At 38.6% G+C, this 18281-nt stretch overlaps 1 protein-coding gene across 1 annotated transcript; it reads left to right on the top strand.

Annotated features, from left to right (window-relative positions):
• Nucleotides 1-2474: 2474 nt before the first annotated feature.
• LOC306846807 (serine/threonine-protein kinase NLK2-like) lies at nt 2475-17799 on the top strand. The gene is made up of 12 exons (XM_079380429.1): nt 2475-2716; nt 7767-8075; nt 8319-8448; nt 8597-8652; nt 9894-10000; nt 10844-10929; nt 11005-11214; nt 11717-11818; nt 11914-12000; nt 12663-12861; nt 12957-13050; nt 15071-17799. The coding sequence occupies exons 2-12, from the start codon at nt 7768-7770 to the stop codon at nt 15117-15119; spliced, it is 1428 nt and encodes a 475-aa protein (XP_079236555.1). The 5' UTR covers nt 2475-2716; nt 7767; the 3' UTR covers nt 15120-17799.
• Nucleotides 17800-18281: the final 482 nt, after the last annotated feature.

Here is an 18281-nt window from a genome sequence, read left to right as displayed (position 1 = left end):
ACACAAAAAACACCTGAAGGACTCCAAGATGGTGAGAAATAAGATTATCTGGTCTGATGAGACCAAGATAGAACTTTTTGGCCTTAATTCTAAGCGGTATGTGTGGAGAAAACCAGGCACTGCTCATCACCTGTCCAATACAGTCCCAACAGTGAAGCGTGGTGGCAGCATCATGCTATGGGGGTGTTTTTCAGCTGCAGGGACAGGACGACTGGTTGTAATCGAGGGAAAGATGAATGCGGCCAAGTACAGGGATATCCTGGATGAAAACCTTCTCCAGAGTGCTCAGGACTTCAGACTGGGCCGAAGGTTTACCTTCCAACAAGACAATGACCCCAAGCACACAGCTAAAATAACAAAGGAGTGGCTTCACAACAACTCTGTGACTGTTCTTGAATGGCCCAGCCAGAGCCCTGACTTAAACCCAATTGAGCATCTCTGGAGAGACCTAAAAATGGCTGTCCACCAATGTTTACCATCCAACCTGACAGAACTGGAGAGGATCTGCAAGGAGGAATGGCAGAGGATCCCCAAATCCAGGTGTGAAAAACTTGTTGCATCTTTCCCAAAAAGACTCATGGCTGTATTAGATCAAAAGGGTGCTTCTACTAAATACTGAGCAAAGGGTCTGAATACTTAGGACCATGTGATATTTCAGTTTTTCTTTTTTAATAAAGCTGCAAAAATGTCAACAATTCTGTGTTTTTGTTAATATGGGTGCTGTGTGTACATTGAGGAAAAAAAAAATAACTTAAATGATTTTAGCAAATGGCTGCAATATAACAAAGAGTGAAAATTTTAAGGGGGTCTGAATACTTTCCGTACCCACTGTATATAGTGCCTATAAATAGTATCCATACCCCTTCATTTTGTTATGTTGCTGCCTCATGTTAAACGGCTTTAAATAACTTTTTTTTTTTTTTTTAAAACCCACCTCATTCTACACTCCATACACTATAATGGCAGAGAGAAAAAAGTGGTTTTTAACATCTTTGCAAATTTATTACAAATAAAAAAAACTGAAATGATTCCATTGCATAAGTAATCATACCCTTATCTGGGACAGTTGAAATTTAGCTCAGGGGCACTCCTATCGCTTGTAGATGTTACAACACTTCCAGTGGAGTTAAACTGTGGCAAATTCATTTGAATGAGTATGATTTGGAAAGGCACACCCCTCTCAGAAAAGGTCTAGCAGCTGAAAATGCATATCTGAGCATAAACCAAGCCCTGAGGTCAAACAAACTGTCTGTAGAGCTCAGAAACAGGCTTGTCAAGCCACAGATCTGGGGAAGAGTTCAGAAAAAAAAATTCTGCTGCATTGAAGGTTCACAGAAGCATGTAGCCTTCATTATCACTCTTCCTAGAGCTGGCCTCCTGGCCAAACTGAGCAACTGATGGAGAAGGGCCTTGTCTAGACTGGTGACAAATTTAATCCTCTGCTTGGTGAGATGAAAACACACTTGGAATTTGCAACAAAGCACCTAAAGGACCCTCAGACGCTGAGAAACAAGATTATCTGGTTTGATGAACCTCAATTCTAAGCATCATGTTTGAAGGAAACCAGCTCTACTCATCACCTGCAGAGTACCATCCCAAAAGTAAAGTGTGCTGGTAGCAGCCTCATGTTGTGGGGGCAGGGACTGAGGGACTCGTCAGAGTAGAAGAAAAGCTCAATGAACCAAAATATTGAGATGGCCTTAATGAAATCCAGTCCAGAGTATTCAGAACCTCAGGCTGGGCAGAAGGTTCACCTTCCAACAAGACAATGAACCTAAACACCGCGAGAGTGGCTTATAGACAACTCTGTGAATGTCCTTGCATGGCCCAGCCAGAGCCTGAGCTTGAACCCAAACAAATATTTCTGGAGAAATCTGAAAATGTGCATCTGCCCTCATCCAACCTGACAGAGCTTGAGAGGTGAAGAGGTGAGGTGAAGAATGGCAGATAATTGCCAAATTCTGATGTGCAAAGCTTGTTGCCTCATACCCCCCCAAAAAACTTTGTAAAGGTGCTTAGTTAAGTACTGAGTTAAGGGTATGACTGAATGTGCCTGTGCAATGTGCTTATTTCAGTTTTTTATTTGTAATAAATTTACGAAGTTCTAACAGTTCGGGTTTTGCTTTGACATTATGGTGAATGGAGTGTAGATTGATGTGGAAAAAAAATTAGTAATTCAAAGGAGTTCAACATAACCCAGACACCAGGCCTGCATGGATTTCACACGGGCCAGATGTGGGCCGGATCTGGGCCAACACTATGTTGCTGTCTGGGAAGGCTGCAACATAAAACGTGAAAAAAAAGAATTTTACAGTCTCATTTCTAGTAAACCTCTTAAAACTAATGTTTCCTGAAGGTGAAGCACCTGCTTTCATATACCTTTTTTTTAAAAGAAATTCTGTAATTTGTACCGTATTCCTGTAAAGCAGGGTGAGTGTATAATTAGCTCAAGACAGTGAAGGGTTAAGCCGCGTCCCTCGCATTGTTTACACCGCTGGTCCTCCCCTCCCCCATACACTCATCCCTCCTTTCTTTCACTCACTCCATCCCCCTCCCTCTCTACCGCTATCCCCAACAGCTGATTTCCAGATCAGAGAGAGAGGAACACGGCGAGGCAGGTGAGGTTTGGAGTCGGCTGCAGCAGAAGGATTTAAAGCGAGCAGAAATGCGTCCGTCATGAAGATCTGAGCTCCGCCGCTGCCTTCAGCTCCGAGAGGTTAGCCGCTGTGCTAAAGCTAACTTTACAAACATCTGCAGCCAATAAAGCGACATTATCCGCCTTTACCACGACTTCCAGCTCGCATTTACATTTCTGTGTGCATTATGTTGGGTTATATTCACTTCATGTTGTTATTTTCGTTCTGAAATGGACCGTTTGTGCATATAAACATCATATATATAGGTCACGGAGCAGATTAATTAGCTAGCTAGCCGGTGTCTGAGCTTTTCGGTGACGCTGGGAATATATATTCATGAGTTTCCTGTTTCGTAATGTAATTATGTTTCAGCGACAGTGGCGATCTAGCTCATTTAGTCTTTTTGAAGTTTTGTTCATATGAGCACAATAGTTTGTAGATTGCATATGTTATGTTTGATTTCATGATTACAGCAGTTCATTTGCCTGCCTGTCATTAGGATATGTGTTATAAACCCTTTCCAGGGTCTTTTAAAGTTGTGTTTGATAACTTGTATACATATCTAAGGTAGCATAAAGATCTGATACAATATTTAGTTTTGCTTGTTCAGCTGGTAAATAACAGATTGTAGTATCATTTCACATGATTTAAGCAGCTAAAGTAACATACCACATATAAATTTGCACAGGTACTACTATAAAGAAATGAAGTTATAATGCTGAATACATTAAAGACATCAAATGATTTGGTGTTAAGTTTTATGTACAGATGTGTATGTGGACAAAACACTTTAAATGGGGCCTTGACATCCCGGATAAATAAAATGTGCCTCCAAACTTGGCCTGTTTACAACACATGAATGAATAAGGTAGTGCAACTTTAAAATACACTGTAGTGTTTATATATAATAATAATAATCTAACATACCCAAGTGTCTACCTTGTCTGGTGTGTGGGGATATTGTTCTCCACAAGCCAGGCACATGTTATCCAGAGGTAATCAAGGTGACATTATATTCTTTATCACATGTAATACATCATCCCTTTTTTATATAATGAAGAAAAACCTGATTCATTCAAAAGGCGTAGACCCAGGTCTTCACACATCTGTGCATGAGTTTAAATAAATGATCTTTCCTTCCTGAGGATATATTACCTGGCAAGACATTGAATTTAACTTTCAATCTTAAAGGAAAAAATCCACTCTCTTATAGTGTAATAGAACAGCAGACATCATAGAGTGTCCAGTGTGCACCACTCATCTAGCCATTCAGTCAATAGAATAGAATAGAAATAGAGGAGCATGCTCCACCCAGCATCACCGAATATTTCAGAACACCGGAGGTAACAGCTGGCGAGGTCGCATTAGCTACATTAGTTTTAGAGCTAACTGGCTTGAAATTCTATCAAACTAAACCAAAAAAATGTAGAGGATTGAGATGTAGGCTGCTGTGGTGTGTGGAAGGGCTAATAGCAGCTTAAACATTAACCTTGTAACGAGTTGTGTCATTGAAGGGTAGCTTGTTAGCTTGGGTTTATAGAGGAAAGAGCAGCTTGCGAACAAAGATGAGGAATAAGACTGATGTGAACTTTCCAGACGTGTTGCAAGCACAAGTTTTTGCCGGCTATTCACACTGATATTACAGAGAAATGTGCTGTCAGACCACCGACCGAGCACATGATTAAAGTACATCAACCTTTGGCATGCTTTTGGTCTATTAATGTTTCTGAGGGAGCTGCACTGTTGCTATACGGCTGCAGGAAGTGAACACTGGCTACACAATTTGGTTGTGTTATTTACCTATATGTTTAGGTTCAATATTTTGGTATTTGTTTATACCTAATTCTTTTTGGACTGGTTAACTGTTGAGGAAGTCTTCACCTTAACAAATTACCATATTGCTATCACGACTATTCAGAAAACATAAATGAATAGTTACATTTATATAATATATACATTTAAATGTATAATATATAACGTGTAATTTCAAACTTTTGTGACCACAGCTGTTAAGCCCCCCAAATGACACAAGCTCTTTCTACCCTGTATTCCAATTCATCTGAAGTCATACGATAACATTACATGAGGAGCAAGCAAAAATAAAAGGCATGATTCACTGGAAACTGCAATGCAGATTTTGAATGTCATGTCACATCCTACATATTCAGCCTTGAAGTTTGGTTATGACACACACGAGAACCAACCATGCCAAGTGTTGAGTGTCATCGCGAGTTTCAGCGAATTTGAAGATTATCAGTGGACCATGCCTGTTTTATTCCATTTGTGTTCCATGAAAGTTTAGTGGGGATTTTCTGTCAGTTTGGTACATGTCCCATAATTGAGAAATTTGTGGTTTTATCTAGGGCTGCAAAACGATTAATCATGATTATTCGTATTCAAATTATTATGTGTATATATAAATACACATGTATATATTAAGGAAAAATTTTTGATAAAACATATATACAGGTGCTGGTCATAAAATTAGAATATCATGAAAAAGTTGATTTATTTCAGTAATACCATTCAAAAAGTGAAACTTGTACATTAGATTCATTCATTGCACACAGACTGATGTATTTCAAATGTTTATTTCCTTTAATTTTGATGATTATAACTGACAACAAATGAAAGTCCAAAATTCAGTATGTCAGAATATTGTGAAAATGTTCAATATTGAAGACACCTGGTGCCACACACTAATCAGCTAAATAACTCAAAACACCTGCAAAAGCCTTTAAATGGTCTCTCAGGCCCCGTCCACACGAAGACGCGTTTCTCTGTATACGCATACATTTTTTACCGTATAGGCGTTTCGTCCACACGAAACCGGCGTTTTCGAAGAGTGAAACCGATCATTTTTGAAACCGGATCCCAGGGTGGATAAATTTGAAAACGCCGTTTTCATGTTTTTGTGTTTTGTGTGGACGGCGAATCCGTATATTTTCTGAAACGATGACATCATCAGACCACGTCTCGCCCCTAATCAGACACCGCTGCGTCACATAACAGTGACAACAACAACAACAATGTCAGACTACGTGCCTGTGTCCGTGCTGCAGAACCTACTGAGCTCATTAGTTTTATTAAAGCAAAATCTTCTGCTTTGTGTGTTAGTTTATATTCAGCGTGCAAGGTTTACGCACATGGTCCAAGTCTTCTTCTCTGTTGTTTTGTGTATCTCTGTGGCAGAATTACAGCGCCATATTGGTCTGGCATGTGTACTACATCGTTTTCAGTCGGTTTCAGTGATTCCGTGTGGACACAGATATTTCCTGAGACGACTCCGTGTTTACGGAATTTTAGGCAAAAAAAAAGATCGGATATGGAGAAATCCGTCTTCGTGTGGATGTAGCCTCAGTCTAGTTCTGTAGGCTACACAATCATGGGGAAGACTGCTGACTTGACAGTTCATTGACACCTTGCACAAGGAGGGCAACACACAAAAGGTCATTGCTAAAGAGGCTGGCTGTTCACAGAGCTCTGTGTCCAAGCACATTAATAGAGAGGCGAAGGGAAGGACAAGATGTGGTAGAAAAAAGTGTACAAGCAATAGGGATAACTGCACCCTGGAGAGGATTGTGAAACAAAACCCATTCAAAAATGTGGGGGGGATTCACAAAGAGTGGACTGCAGCTGGAGTCAGTGCTTCAAGAACCACCACGCACAGACATATGCAAGACATGGGTTTCAGCTGTCGCATTCCTTGTGTCAAGCCACTCTTGAACAAGAGACAGCGTCAGAAGCATCTTGACTGGACTGCTGCTGAGTGGTCCAAAGTTATGTTCTCTAAAGAAAGTAAATTTAGCATTTCCTTTGGAAATCAAGGTCCCAGAGTCTGGAGGAAGAGAGGAGAGGCACATAATCCACGTTGCTTGAGGTCCAGTGTAAAGTTTCCACAGTCATTGATGGTTTGGGGTGCGATGTCATCTGCTGGTGTTGGTCCATTGTGTTTTCTGAGGTCCAAGGTCAACGCAGCCGTCTACCAGGAAGTTTTAGAGCACTACATGCTTCCTGCTGCTGACCAACTTTATGGAGATGCAGATTTCATTTTCCAACAGGACTTGGCACCTGCACACACTGCCAAAGCTACCAGTACCTGGTTTAAGGACCATGGTATCCTTGTTCTTGATTGGCCAGTAAACTCGCCTGACCTTAACCCCATAGAAAACCTATGGGGTATTGTGAAGAGGAAGATGCAATACGCCAGACCCAACAATTCAGAAGAGCTAAAGGCCACTATCAGAGCAACATGGGCTCTCATAACACCTGAGCAGTGCCACAGACTGATCGACTCCATGCCACGCCGCATTGCTGCAGTAATCCAGGCCAAAGGAGCCCCAACTAAATATTGAGTGCTGTACATGCTCATACTTTTCATGTTCATACTTTTCAGTTGGCCAACATTTCTAAAAATCTTTTTTTTTTTACATTGGTCTTAATTGATATTCTAATTTTCTGAGATACTGAAATTTGGGACTTTCATTTGTTGTCAGTTATAATCATCAAAATGAAAGGAAATAAACATTTGAAATACATCAGTCTGTGTGTAATGAATGAATCTAATACACAAGTTTCACTTTTTGAATGGTATTACTGAAATAAACTTTTTCATGATATTCTAATTTTATGACCAGCACCTGTGTGTATATATATAACATAAATTCTATACAAGTATATATACACATACATACAAATGTTTAAAAATATATACGTGTGTGTGTGTGTATATATATATATATATATATATATATATATATATAGCACACACACATATAGTATGGAAACAAAAAACGTTTATTTTGAATGCGGTTTATTGCAATTAATTGTTTTGCAGCCCTAGGACTGCAGATATTCATTTTAACGGGATCACCCAAAAATGAAAATTGTCATAATTTTCTCACCTTCATGTCACTCCAGGGATGCTTGACTTTTATTTGTGGAAAATAATTTTATGTATGTTGGTAACCAAACCGTTTCGGTTCCCATTGTATGGACAAAAAAGACCATAGAAATCAATGAGAATGGAAGCAGCCTGGTTATCAGCATTGTTCAGATGCTGACACAATTGTCATTGTTTTGGTGCACAATCGCTTTAATGACAATTCCTCACCTGTGTTTATCATGTAGGATGGCTTTCCATGGATCCTCTCGGCCAACAGTGTGTGGTAACTTGTTCCCTGGAGCAGAGTTAGGCCACAAGTATTTTTGTGTCAACACCACGACCGGCACTCTCTCAACGGGCCTCAGCGCAACACCAAATCCAACTGGACCCAACGCACCCGCTGGGACTCCCAGACATCCGGCATCTCTCGGGGGAAGCGCAGGCGGAGGGGCGGCCATCCCACAACCTCACAGTAACCCAGCAAGTGAGGTTCCAAGTCCTGCTGAAATGGAGCCTGATCGGCCTATCGGTTATGGTGCATTTGGAGTGGTCTGGTGAGTCCTGCTGTCATCTTAGCACAATGATTTATGATGACCGTCTGTCATGTAGTTACACTACCGTTCAAAAGTTTGCCATTTTTTGGAAAAAAGTCTCACCAAGGCAGCATTTATTTAATTACAAATGCAGTAAGAACAGAAATTCCTTTCTATTTCAATATGTTTAATTAAAATGTTACAAAACCCAAAGTTTGGGCAGTGGTGTTATTACACACTCTGGCTATCCTTTTGCATCGATAGGTCTGTGACGGACCCTCGGGATGGGCGTAAGGTGGCTCTGAAGAAAATGCCGAATGTCTTCCAGAACCTGGTCTCCTGCAAACGTGTGTTCAGGGAACTCCGGATGCTGTGTTTCTTTAAACATGACAATGTAAGTTTTGCGGGTGGAAAAGGGAGACTTTTATGCATGGGTGGGCATAAGAAGAGAGAATGGGTTTATTGAGAAATACAGTGTGTGTTTTTTCAGTTTTGGAACTTGATTGCATGGCATTTGTAATGATGGGAATTTGCTTTGGCAGGTGCTGTCTGCCCTTGACATTCTCCAACCTCCACAAATCGACTGCTTTGAGGAGATGTATCCTTCAGACTCAAGCTTCACCTGAAGTTGTTCCCCTCCGATACTTTATTATTTATTCTATTCATGCCTCAGTAGTCAGTACTAAAGGGATTCAAGGGATGTTCTGCCCAAAAATTCAAATTCTCTCATCATTTACTCGTACTCATGCCATCCCAGATGAACGACAGGTTTCTTCAATTGAACACACAGATTTTTGAGTCCATATAGTGCAAGTGTACAGGACCCCTCAAAGCTGATGCTTCAAAAACCACACAAGTAAATACAATGGTAACACATATGACCCCAGATGATGCATCAGTTTCTTCAGAGGTGGATTGTCTTCATCTGTGTTCATCTGAAGAAAGTTGTTCTAAACCTGTTATTTTTAGGTGAACTATCCCTTTAAGTAGTTGGTTTGTTTCCATTAGGAGTGTTTGACGGTATATATCATGAGGCAGATGGTATAAAATTAAACCGCAGTAGCTGTATTTGCAGACATGGAGTAAAGGCAGACCAGAACATGACCCAAACATGTGAAAACAAGGAAAATACTGTGCCAAGGGTTTAGTTGATTGCAGTTTGCAGAGCAAATTGATGTAATAATATTGAATATAACTTGTATATATGTATATTTGCGGTTTTGCAATGACTCAGAATTTTGAACTTTTAGTCTTTATAATATTAATTTTTACAGCACAGGCTAGCAATTATTTTTAACTCAGGTTTAGCATAATGTGAAGCTGTTTTTGCACTTATTAATTTATGAATGTCCTGGTTTGCATCCAACGTCCAAAATTAACACCCTGCCAAGCGCCAAATACAAGTGAAAATGAGCTTTGGTGAGTAAATGTGCAACTAGCTGTGTTAGGAAGTGTAAAATTCAAGAAAACCTCTAAAATAATATCACTGCCACAGTAATAGATTATACATATATTAGGGCTGCAAAACAATTAATCTCGATTAATCACATTCAAAATAAAATTTTGTTTACATACTATATATACACGTATATTTTAAGAAAAAATGTTAGATTTATATATTAAAGTATTTATATATAATATAAATTATATTATATGCATACAAATATTTGTTTAAATGTATACATATGTGTGTGTATTTATATATACATAATAAATATACACAGTATGTAAACAAACTTGAATGCGATTAATGGTTTTGCAGTCCTAACACACAGTAGAAGTTGTTATTGTGGCGGCAGGTGTTTTGCAGGTCAGTTGTTTTCTTAACTGGGTCTGTAGATACGTGATCACAGAGCTCATGCAGAGTGACCTACATAAAGTCATCGTTTCCCCTCAGCCTCTCACCACCGATCACATCAAGGTGTTCCTCTACCAGATACTCAGGGGTGAGTTCACATGGGCATATGTCACTTTTGGATTACATTTTTTTTTCTTTTTTTAATTTTGGGAATCTGGAGTATTTAATCAGGACAGATGAAAGTTTGATGTGTTTTTGTGCCTGCGTTGCAGAGTGGGATTATCTTTGACCTTGTAATCATCCTGGGAAGCTTTAATCTTATGTTCTGAAAATAACATTTGTCAGCAAAATCCCACTGAAGTGTCAATCTTGTTTGGGGCAGTTTTTACTCTTGTTGCTGGGCGAGTCTGGTGAATCTGTAATGAATCTGGAGTATGGATAACAGTATTAATGGAATCGTACTTGTGAAATGCTTTGAATACCAAAATCCAATATCATACAATGAATGTATAAAATGTTGTGCTAACGTTGCCACACTATTAGTGGAGAGCAAGAGTGATTGTATAAGAGTGGTGCTTGTTTGTCCATTGTTGTCATTTTAAGGTTTTCATCATTGTTTTATTTTATACACTACCTTTCAGAAGTTTGTGGTTGGTTAGATGTTTTTTTAAGATTATGTGATGAATATAAAGTTTAAATGAACAGCATGTATTTGAAATGGAAGTCTTTTGTAACATTGCTGTCACTTTTGATCCCAAAGAGTAAGCTTTTTTTTTATTTTGTTTTATTCACATTATTTCCTTTCAATTTGTTTTGTGTGCCTGCCTTCCAAGTTCATTTATGACATGAAGTAGTGGAGGCAAAGCACCTCTAACAACACAGCAAGTGCAGGAAGTATTAATTTCCTAATTAGGACAGTTGGCGCTTGGTTGTGTGATATGTTCTTCCTGTCAGTGTCCTTTATGATATGTCCTCTCTCTGTTTCTTGCAGGGCTGAAGTACCTGCATTCTGCAGGCATTCTGCACAGAGACATCAAACCAGGGAACCTGCTGGTCAACAGCAACTGTCTGCTTAAGGTAATGTGTACATCAAATGTGCTCAATCAAATAACAATGGCAAAGTGAGATGTGTCACTTTTCCTTCTCATTTAGATTTGTGACTTTGGCCTGGCGCGAGTGGAGGAGCCGGATCCTTCTCGTCACATGACCCAGGAGGTGGTGACGCAGTATTACCGTGCTCCTGAGGTTCTGATGGGATGCCAGCATTACACTTCATCGATAGATGTCTGGTCTGTAGGCTGCATCTTCGCAGAGTTGCTGGGCAGGCGTATTCTTTTCCAGGCTCAGAGCCCCATACAACAGGTAATGACGTACACAAAAGTTTAAAGGACGGTAACATTTTTGAAAGAAGTTAATACTTATATTTGTGCATTGAATTGAGCAAAATTTATATTTACAGAAACAAAAGCAGCACAGCTGTTATCAACACTGATGATAATATTTTCAACCTTGATAAGAAATGTTTCTTGAGCATCAAATCAGCATATTAGTATGATTTCTGAAGGATCACGTGACACTGAAGACTGCAGTAATGAAATAATGGGATAATGACAATTAGTAATGAAATCATGGAAATGAAGCTTTTCCATCACAGGAATAAATTAAACGCAGCTTTGGTGAACACGAGAGCCTTCTTTCAAATAAAGTCATACTGACCTCAAATGTTTATATACACAAACGCTACTGTATATTAAAGGATCTTTTTTTTAATAATGTAATCTTGCTGAAAATTAGGTCCTTTTAATTAATTAGATTTTGAGAAATAGTGAATTAAAGTGTTTCTCCTCCTCTCTCTTTCTCTCAGTTGGATCTGATCACTGATCTCCTCGGGACTCCTCCTCTTTCTGCCATGTCATCCGCGTGTGAAGGAGCGAGAGCGCACATTCTTAGAGGACCCCACAAACCAGTTCAGTACCATTAGTCCATAAAGATGTAATGCACAAATCTGTCCTCAAATCAAATACAATATTCTAACTTTTATCTGTGCTTTCTCTCTCTTAGCCCTCGCTGTCTGTTCTGTACATGTTGTCAGATGGAGCAACACATGAAGCTGTTCATCTTTTGTGCCGCATGCTAGTTTTTGATCCAGTGAGTATGACTTTTCTAGATTACAGTGATGACTGACTACATTTTGGCAAATTATTTTGTGGTTATTTATTTATGGCCTATACTTAAAATAATAGCTATTTTGGGGCTGTATATATATACACTTCTGTTTGTATTTCATAACATTTACATTTAAAGCACATTCTTCCATAAATGGAGGAATCTCACAAAACTATGAGAAAGCACAATGGCAAAAATACTCTCCTAAATGTTAAAATAAATATGTAATACTTTCTGAATGGTTTATACTGTAACTCCTACTTAGATGCGTTAACATGATTTTCTGTGAGTAATGAGAATATAGTGAATCGTCATTGACATTATAGTTGGTACCATTACACTTTAGAATGCATGTTTTAGTTTAAAATGTAATTAATTCCTGTAATGGGAAAGTTGCATTTTCAGCATCATTACTCCAGTCTTCAGTGTCACATGATCCTTCAGAAGTCATTCTGATATGATGATTTGCTGCTGAATTAATTATCACTGTTGAAAATAGTTGCTCTGCTAAATATTTTTGTGGAAACTCTGATACATTGTTTGAGATTCCTTTAATATGTTCAAAAGAGCAATATTTATGTGAAAAAGAAATCTGTTGTAACAATTTAAGTGTCTTAATAGTTTGTGTGTGTCTCCATCTATAGGCTAAGCGCATCACGGGCAGTGACGCTCTGTCTCATCCGTACTTGGATGAGGGTCGTCTGAGGTACCACACCTGCATGTGTAAGTGCTGTTACTCTGTGCCCAGCGGGAGGGTGTACACCCGAGACTTTGAGCCGCCTGCAGATCGACCTTTCAGCCACAACTATGAGCAGAGCATGCACTCCGTCTGGCAGGGCAAAGGTGACTCATTCTGGAGCTTTGTTACAATTAAATCTCCATCATCTTTTGACATGAAGGACCTATTTTGATGACCTGTTTTATTCTCTTCGTCTCAGAGCTCATCCATCGTTTTATAACAGAGCACCAGCAAGGCAAACGAGTGCCTTTGTGCATCAATCCCCAGAGTGCAGCTTTCAAAACCTTCATTAGGTCAGTATAAGAACGTGTTTTTTGACAACTCGTCTCTTTTTCCAGTACATGCACTTAAAATTAAAAATGACACAGGGCTGTAGCCCCTGCCTTTTTTTTTTTTTTTTTAAATGAATTAAAAGGGGCCCCTCCCAACAATGATCTACAACACAATTTTGGTCAAAAAACCCCAAAATGCATTTGAATTATAATTAAAGGGGTCATATGATGTTGCTAAAAAGAACATTATTTTGTGTATTGGTTCAAAAAACACATTGTACTGTACAATATTGTTGCTCCTCTATGCTCCTTCTGAAACGAGCCAGTTTTTATAAAGTTCATCGTTCTGAGAAGCCAGGTGTGCTCTGATTGGCCAGCTATCTGGTGTGTTGTGATTGGCCGAATACCTCAAGCGGGTCAGAATTGACCCACTACATGCGAACGATATTCTTTGTTGTATTTTCCTTCAAAATAACAGAGTTCCTATGGATTTTTTCAGCTTTTAAGAACTTGCCGGGTTCTCCGGTAGTGGGCGGAACTAATGTGCAAACGGCAATCTCATTGGCTGGGGCTCACCTATTATCGTCCCTGTTTTGATTTCAGCTAATCTGTTCGCACACAACCTGATTAATATTCATGAATCCAGCTATTATCGTTTTATCAATATTATTGTTAGTTTGTTCCCATTTTTTTAACAGAAACCCTGAATGACCAAAAAAGCACCACCAGTCCTAAATTCAGTTCAAATGTATATGCATTCATACATGGTTACTAAGTTTTAATCCTAATTACTAAAGTTCTATCATTAAATTATACTTGATTATCATAATGTCATATTATAATGCTTGACTGACAGATGTTAAGAGTGTACTTTCAGATATTTAAAAAGCTGTACCATTTTACAAACATATATAGTAGGTTATATATATATATATATATATATATATATATATATATATATATATATATATATATATATCTTAGTATTATCAGTCTGGCGAGTGAACTAAAAAATTTACTAGCCAATGGCGATTCAGTTGCCAAGGCGTCTGTAGAGGGTTGAACAGTGTTGTAAATATAACACTGATTTCTAGTTGTGTACTTCATTTGGAAGCCCAAACAAAGTACTTTCTCTTTCACAATGAAGCACAGCGTCTGCAGGACATGGCATCGGCGGCAGCAACAATACTACAGCGAGAATAATTGTTCCTCCCTCTTTCATTGCGTATATGCTTGGGCGGTGTTTTGCAAATCTTCCCACACCGTGACGTAGACGTGGGGATGTTTGAATGAGCCATTATAAGTGGTCTTAACTTTTATAGAGAATATCTCTTTGGATTTGAGACTTTAGTCTTTGCAACTTTAGGGATCTTATCTATGCACAAACAGCTTGTAACTCTCCAAAGAGAAAGGGAAACTTGAAATCGCATCATATGGCCCCTTTAAAATATAAAAAAAAAATAAAAAATTTGCGCATTTGTTCTCGCAGTTACAATGTCATGGCACTAAAAGTGACTCAACTAGTCTATAATCCAACCCATTTTGAAGCGATACTAACTGCAGTGGAAAAGGAAGCGAGCCGAGATGCACCATACCACGCAGTGGGAAAAGTGCAATAATATACCGATAAATTATTGTTATTATTGTTGTTGTTGTGGTGTTACAGTGTGGTCTCTATAAAAACTACTTTTTGTATAGTTATTAAAGAGAGAGTTCACCCAAAAATTCTGTCATTAATTACTCACCCTCATGTCGTTCCAAACCCGTAAGACCTTCATTCATCTTTGGAACACAAATTAAGATATTTTAGATGAAATCCGAGAGCTTTCTGACCCTCCATAGAGAGCAATGCAACTAATACGTTCAAGGCCCAGAAAAGAAGCAAGGCCATCGTTAAATAGTCCATGTGATATCATTCGTTCAACATTAATTTTATGAGGCTACGAGAATACTTTTTGTGCACTTTAAAACTTTATTCAACAATCCATGTTGGCGCAATATTGTTAAACCATTTATTTCTGTTTTTATTTCTTTATATCAGATCCACAGCCTGGCATTCCTCAAAAGTATCAAGGAAAGAAGAGAGATGAGGAATGAGGTGGATTCTGGGAAATGTGAAGGAGCAAGCATGCTTTGGAGATGAAGATGGATCACATGCTTTTGAATGAACTCTCAGCACTCATTCCAATTCAACATGGGGATTTCTCAGAAAAGCACGTTTTTTCCAGATCCACTTACACGACACTGATGAATAATGCTTCTGATGCTGCTGAGAACACTTTTATACTCACTGTGTGCTTGAGGATTACGGGAAATAGAATTTTCCACAGGAAAAAAAAAATAGAAAATGGATTGTTGAACATGACTAAATGAGCCAACGTCAATGTTGTGTAATACAGATATCTGGAGTAATGCAAATGACGAGACTGCGCTGACCATGATTTCACTAACAGATGAGATGACAGTGCCCACAAGTCCATAGCATCGCCCCCGCGGCCATCTTCAATCTGCCGCTGTATCTCCAAACTCTGTCTATAGACTTTTATCACTGTGTTCCTTTTGCGGGTTCTTAGGTTTTATTCTGAAAATTCTGGTAACCAAAAGTTCTTAAGTCTTCTTGCTTTGTTACTGCTTCCTCATTCAACTGCATGCTTTCTGTTCGATATCACTCAGATTTTCTACTTTTATTTTTTTTTCTTTGCTGTTATTATTTTGTTTTTGCGTCAACATTTTTTTTGAAGCATCCTGTGCAAATTATCCCTGAGCAAATGCATTGGAGTTTTGAGTTGGATCAGAACGCTGTATAGAGATGACGGCGTCTCGTAACGACAGACGTACGTACGCGTTTATCTGTGGAACGTAGGTACTGTGCCGTTCCCACCTGAAGCATCCTCCCAAAGCTCCCGTCCCCCTCCTAGGACCAAACGAGATCGATATCAGTATCCTGATTTCTGATTGGGCGAGGCTCTGTAGGCGGAGAAGATAGATTGAATATTATTTATTTTCTCTTTTTAATTTATTGTCGTCTTGTCCAACTTGTGTTTGGTGGACCAGGTGCTTTGGGTTTCATGGCGGCATGAACGAGCCATCTGGTCCATGAGTGTTTTTGAAAAACTGTGCAGTTTCGGAGAGTTTAGGGAATGTGCAGTGTTGTACTTTTTTGGGGGAATATTTGATTACCTCAACTGGCCCTCATTTCACTGGGCTGGTGTATATAGACTGAACCCTATCGTTTATCAAAAATGTACTGTAATGCAGTCGAATGACGTCAAGTGTGTGTGTGTGTGTGGAGCTGCTCCACTGGGCCGCAGTCTCTCTCTGAATCCGTCTGCTTTTTTTTTTCCTTCAGAGAGGATTGTCAGGACGGTGTGGCTTATGGTTAATTATTAGATAGTTGTTGGGGAAATGCTGCTGTTTGTGTAATACCTCTAAAACCTCCCCGACTCATTTGTAAAAGTAACGCGTCTAGAGCTCAGGTTTCATATTATACAATATGGACTAGACTGTAGACACTGTAGACGTGGGTCCAGGCAGTCGCTGGTGCTCTCTGGGTTTATTGCAGAGAGCTGAATACTCAAAAATGCCCAGTACTGTAAGCGTTTGGCTCCTACCACCAGGTGGCAACACAAGCGCAGGGCACGATTGGATGTATCAAGGCAGTTATTGCTCATCAATAATGTCTCTCAATGCATGTGTGTATGGACTTCACTTGGATTTGCAATTGCAGTGCATTAGGAGTTTTATTTTAGAAATGTTTATAAATGTGCTGTTGCTATTTAATTTTATTATAGGAACGTTTTTTGTTTTTTTCCCCCCATGTATTGTGACCATTTTTTTTTTTTTTTTTGCTTTTGGTTTATATTTTTTGTTTCTCAAGTTGATGTTGTTTTTATGACCACTTTTGCTATTGTGTTGGTAGAAAAACTAGCAAAATAGTGACTGGAATGAAGATCAGTGGGTTGGTTCAGTCTTACCGACTGCCAAGCAGAAAGTGAACATTTTAAGTAAATGGTGAATTTCTTTTAGTCGTAAGATAGATTTAGACATTTTTAAGAAATTGATATTTGTGTTAATGACTATTATGGCTTTGATAAAATTATTGAACAGTTGTTTTATGATGGTTATTACTTTCTTGTTATCTCTTTTTTTTTTTTGTCTTTGCATTTTAGAAGAAAAAAATTTTTTTTGGACTTTTTGTGTTCCCAACAAATACTTGAAGTTTTTAAGAAAAAAAAAAAAGAGAGACATGGATTAGGGTAAAATAGACATTAAAGAGACGGACACTGGAAACCTTGCGTCTGCATCTTATTGGTTTGTCATTGCAATGGCTTTGCACTTATTGGACAGAACAATGGTATTTCATTTACAAAGATTTGAAGAGGTTTTGATGTTTTGGGGGTGTTTAAAATCAGCATGAGATGAAAATTCTTCCTATTGTGAGTAATTGATGTATACATGTTTTTTATTTCGCTTCATAATGTTCAATCAAAATGTCATATCTGGCCCTGCCAGTGAAAACGATCTTTGCCGAACTGTCGCTACTTACATTTCATCATGACCTTAAAGTTAAAAAAATCTAATCTTGAGTTTGGTTATTTTTGTAAAGCTACTCAATATTTGCTTTATCTGTTATATAAGTAGTAACATCTGTAGCTATCATTCATAGGTTATTTCTAATGATTCACATGACGAACTTAAATATACGAAATTGGTCACAAATGACTAGACTCTTACAATAAATAAAATCCCAATGACCGAAGGGCCTCATGTATGAAAGACTTTGTGTATCATTCAAATTGGTAAAACCGTATGTACTGTACGTCAGAATCTGCACAAGGTTCATTTGATTGTAAGTAAGCCTACATTCTCAAACTATGTTTTTCATCTTCTCAAGTCTCCAAAGTAACCACAAATGGAGGATACCTTTTTTTATGACTGCATCTGCATAAAATTTCCATATGCATATTGCCTTGCAGACACAAAACTAGCTGATAGAGGACTTGCCTGCACTGATATGAGAGCTAAAATAATGTACCTTTAAAAAAAACAAAGCAGAAACATTTACCTGGAATTTCATGAGACCAGATAGTTTTCAGATTATGCATTTTGAACATACACCAAATATCTTCTCAAATGCGATTTGGGAAACCAAAGATGCTGCTTACAGGATTTATTTTGTGGACTATCTTCACCCTAAAACTCAGTGGATCATCACATCACGTTACATCCAATCACAGCTGCAGCTGTATATT

Source organism: Barbus barbus (assembly GCF_936440315.1).
Source record: "Barbus barbus genome assembly, chromosome: 3".
NCBI lineage: Eukaryota > Metazoa > Chordata > Actinopteri > Cypriniformes > Cyprinidae > Barbus > Barbus barbus.
This window is presented reverse-complemented; position numbering and strand designations above follow the sequence as displayed.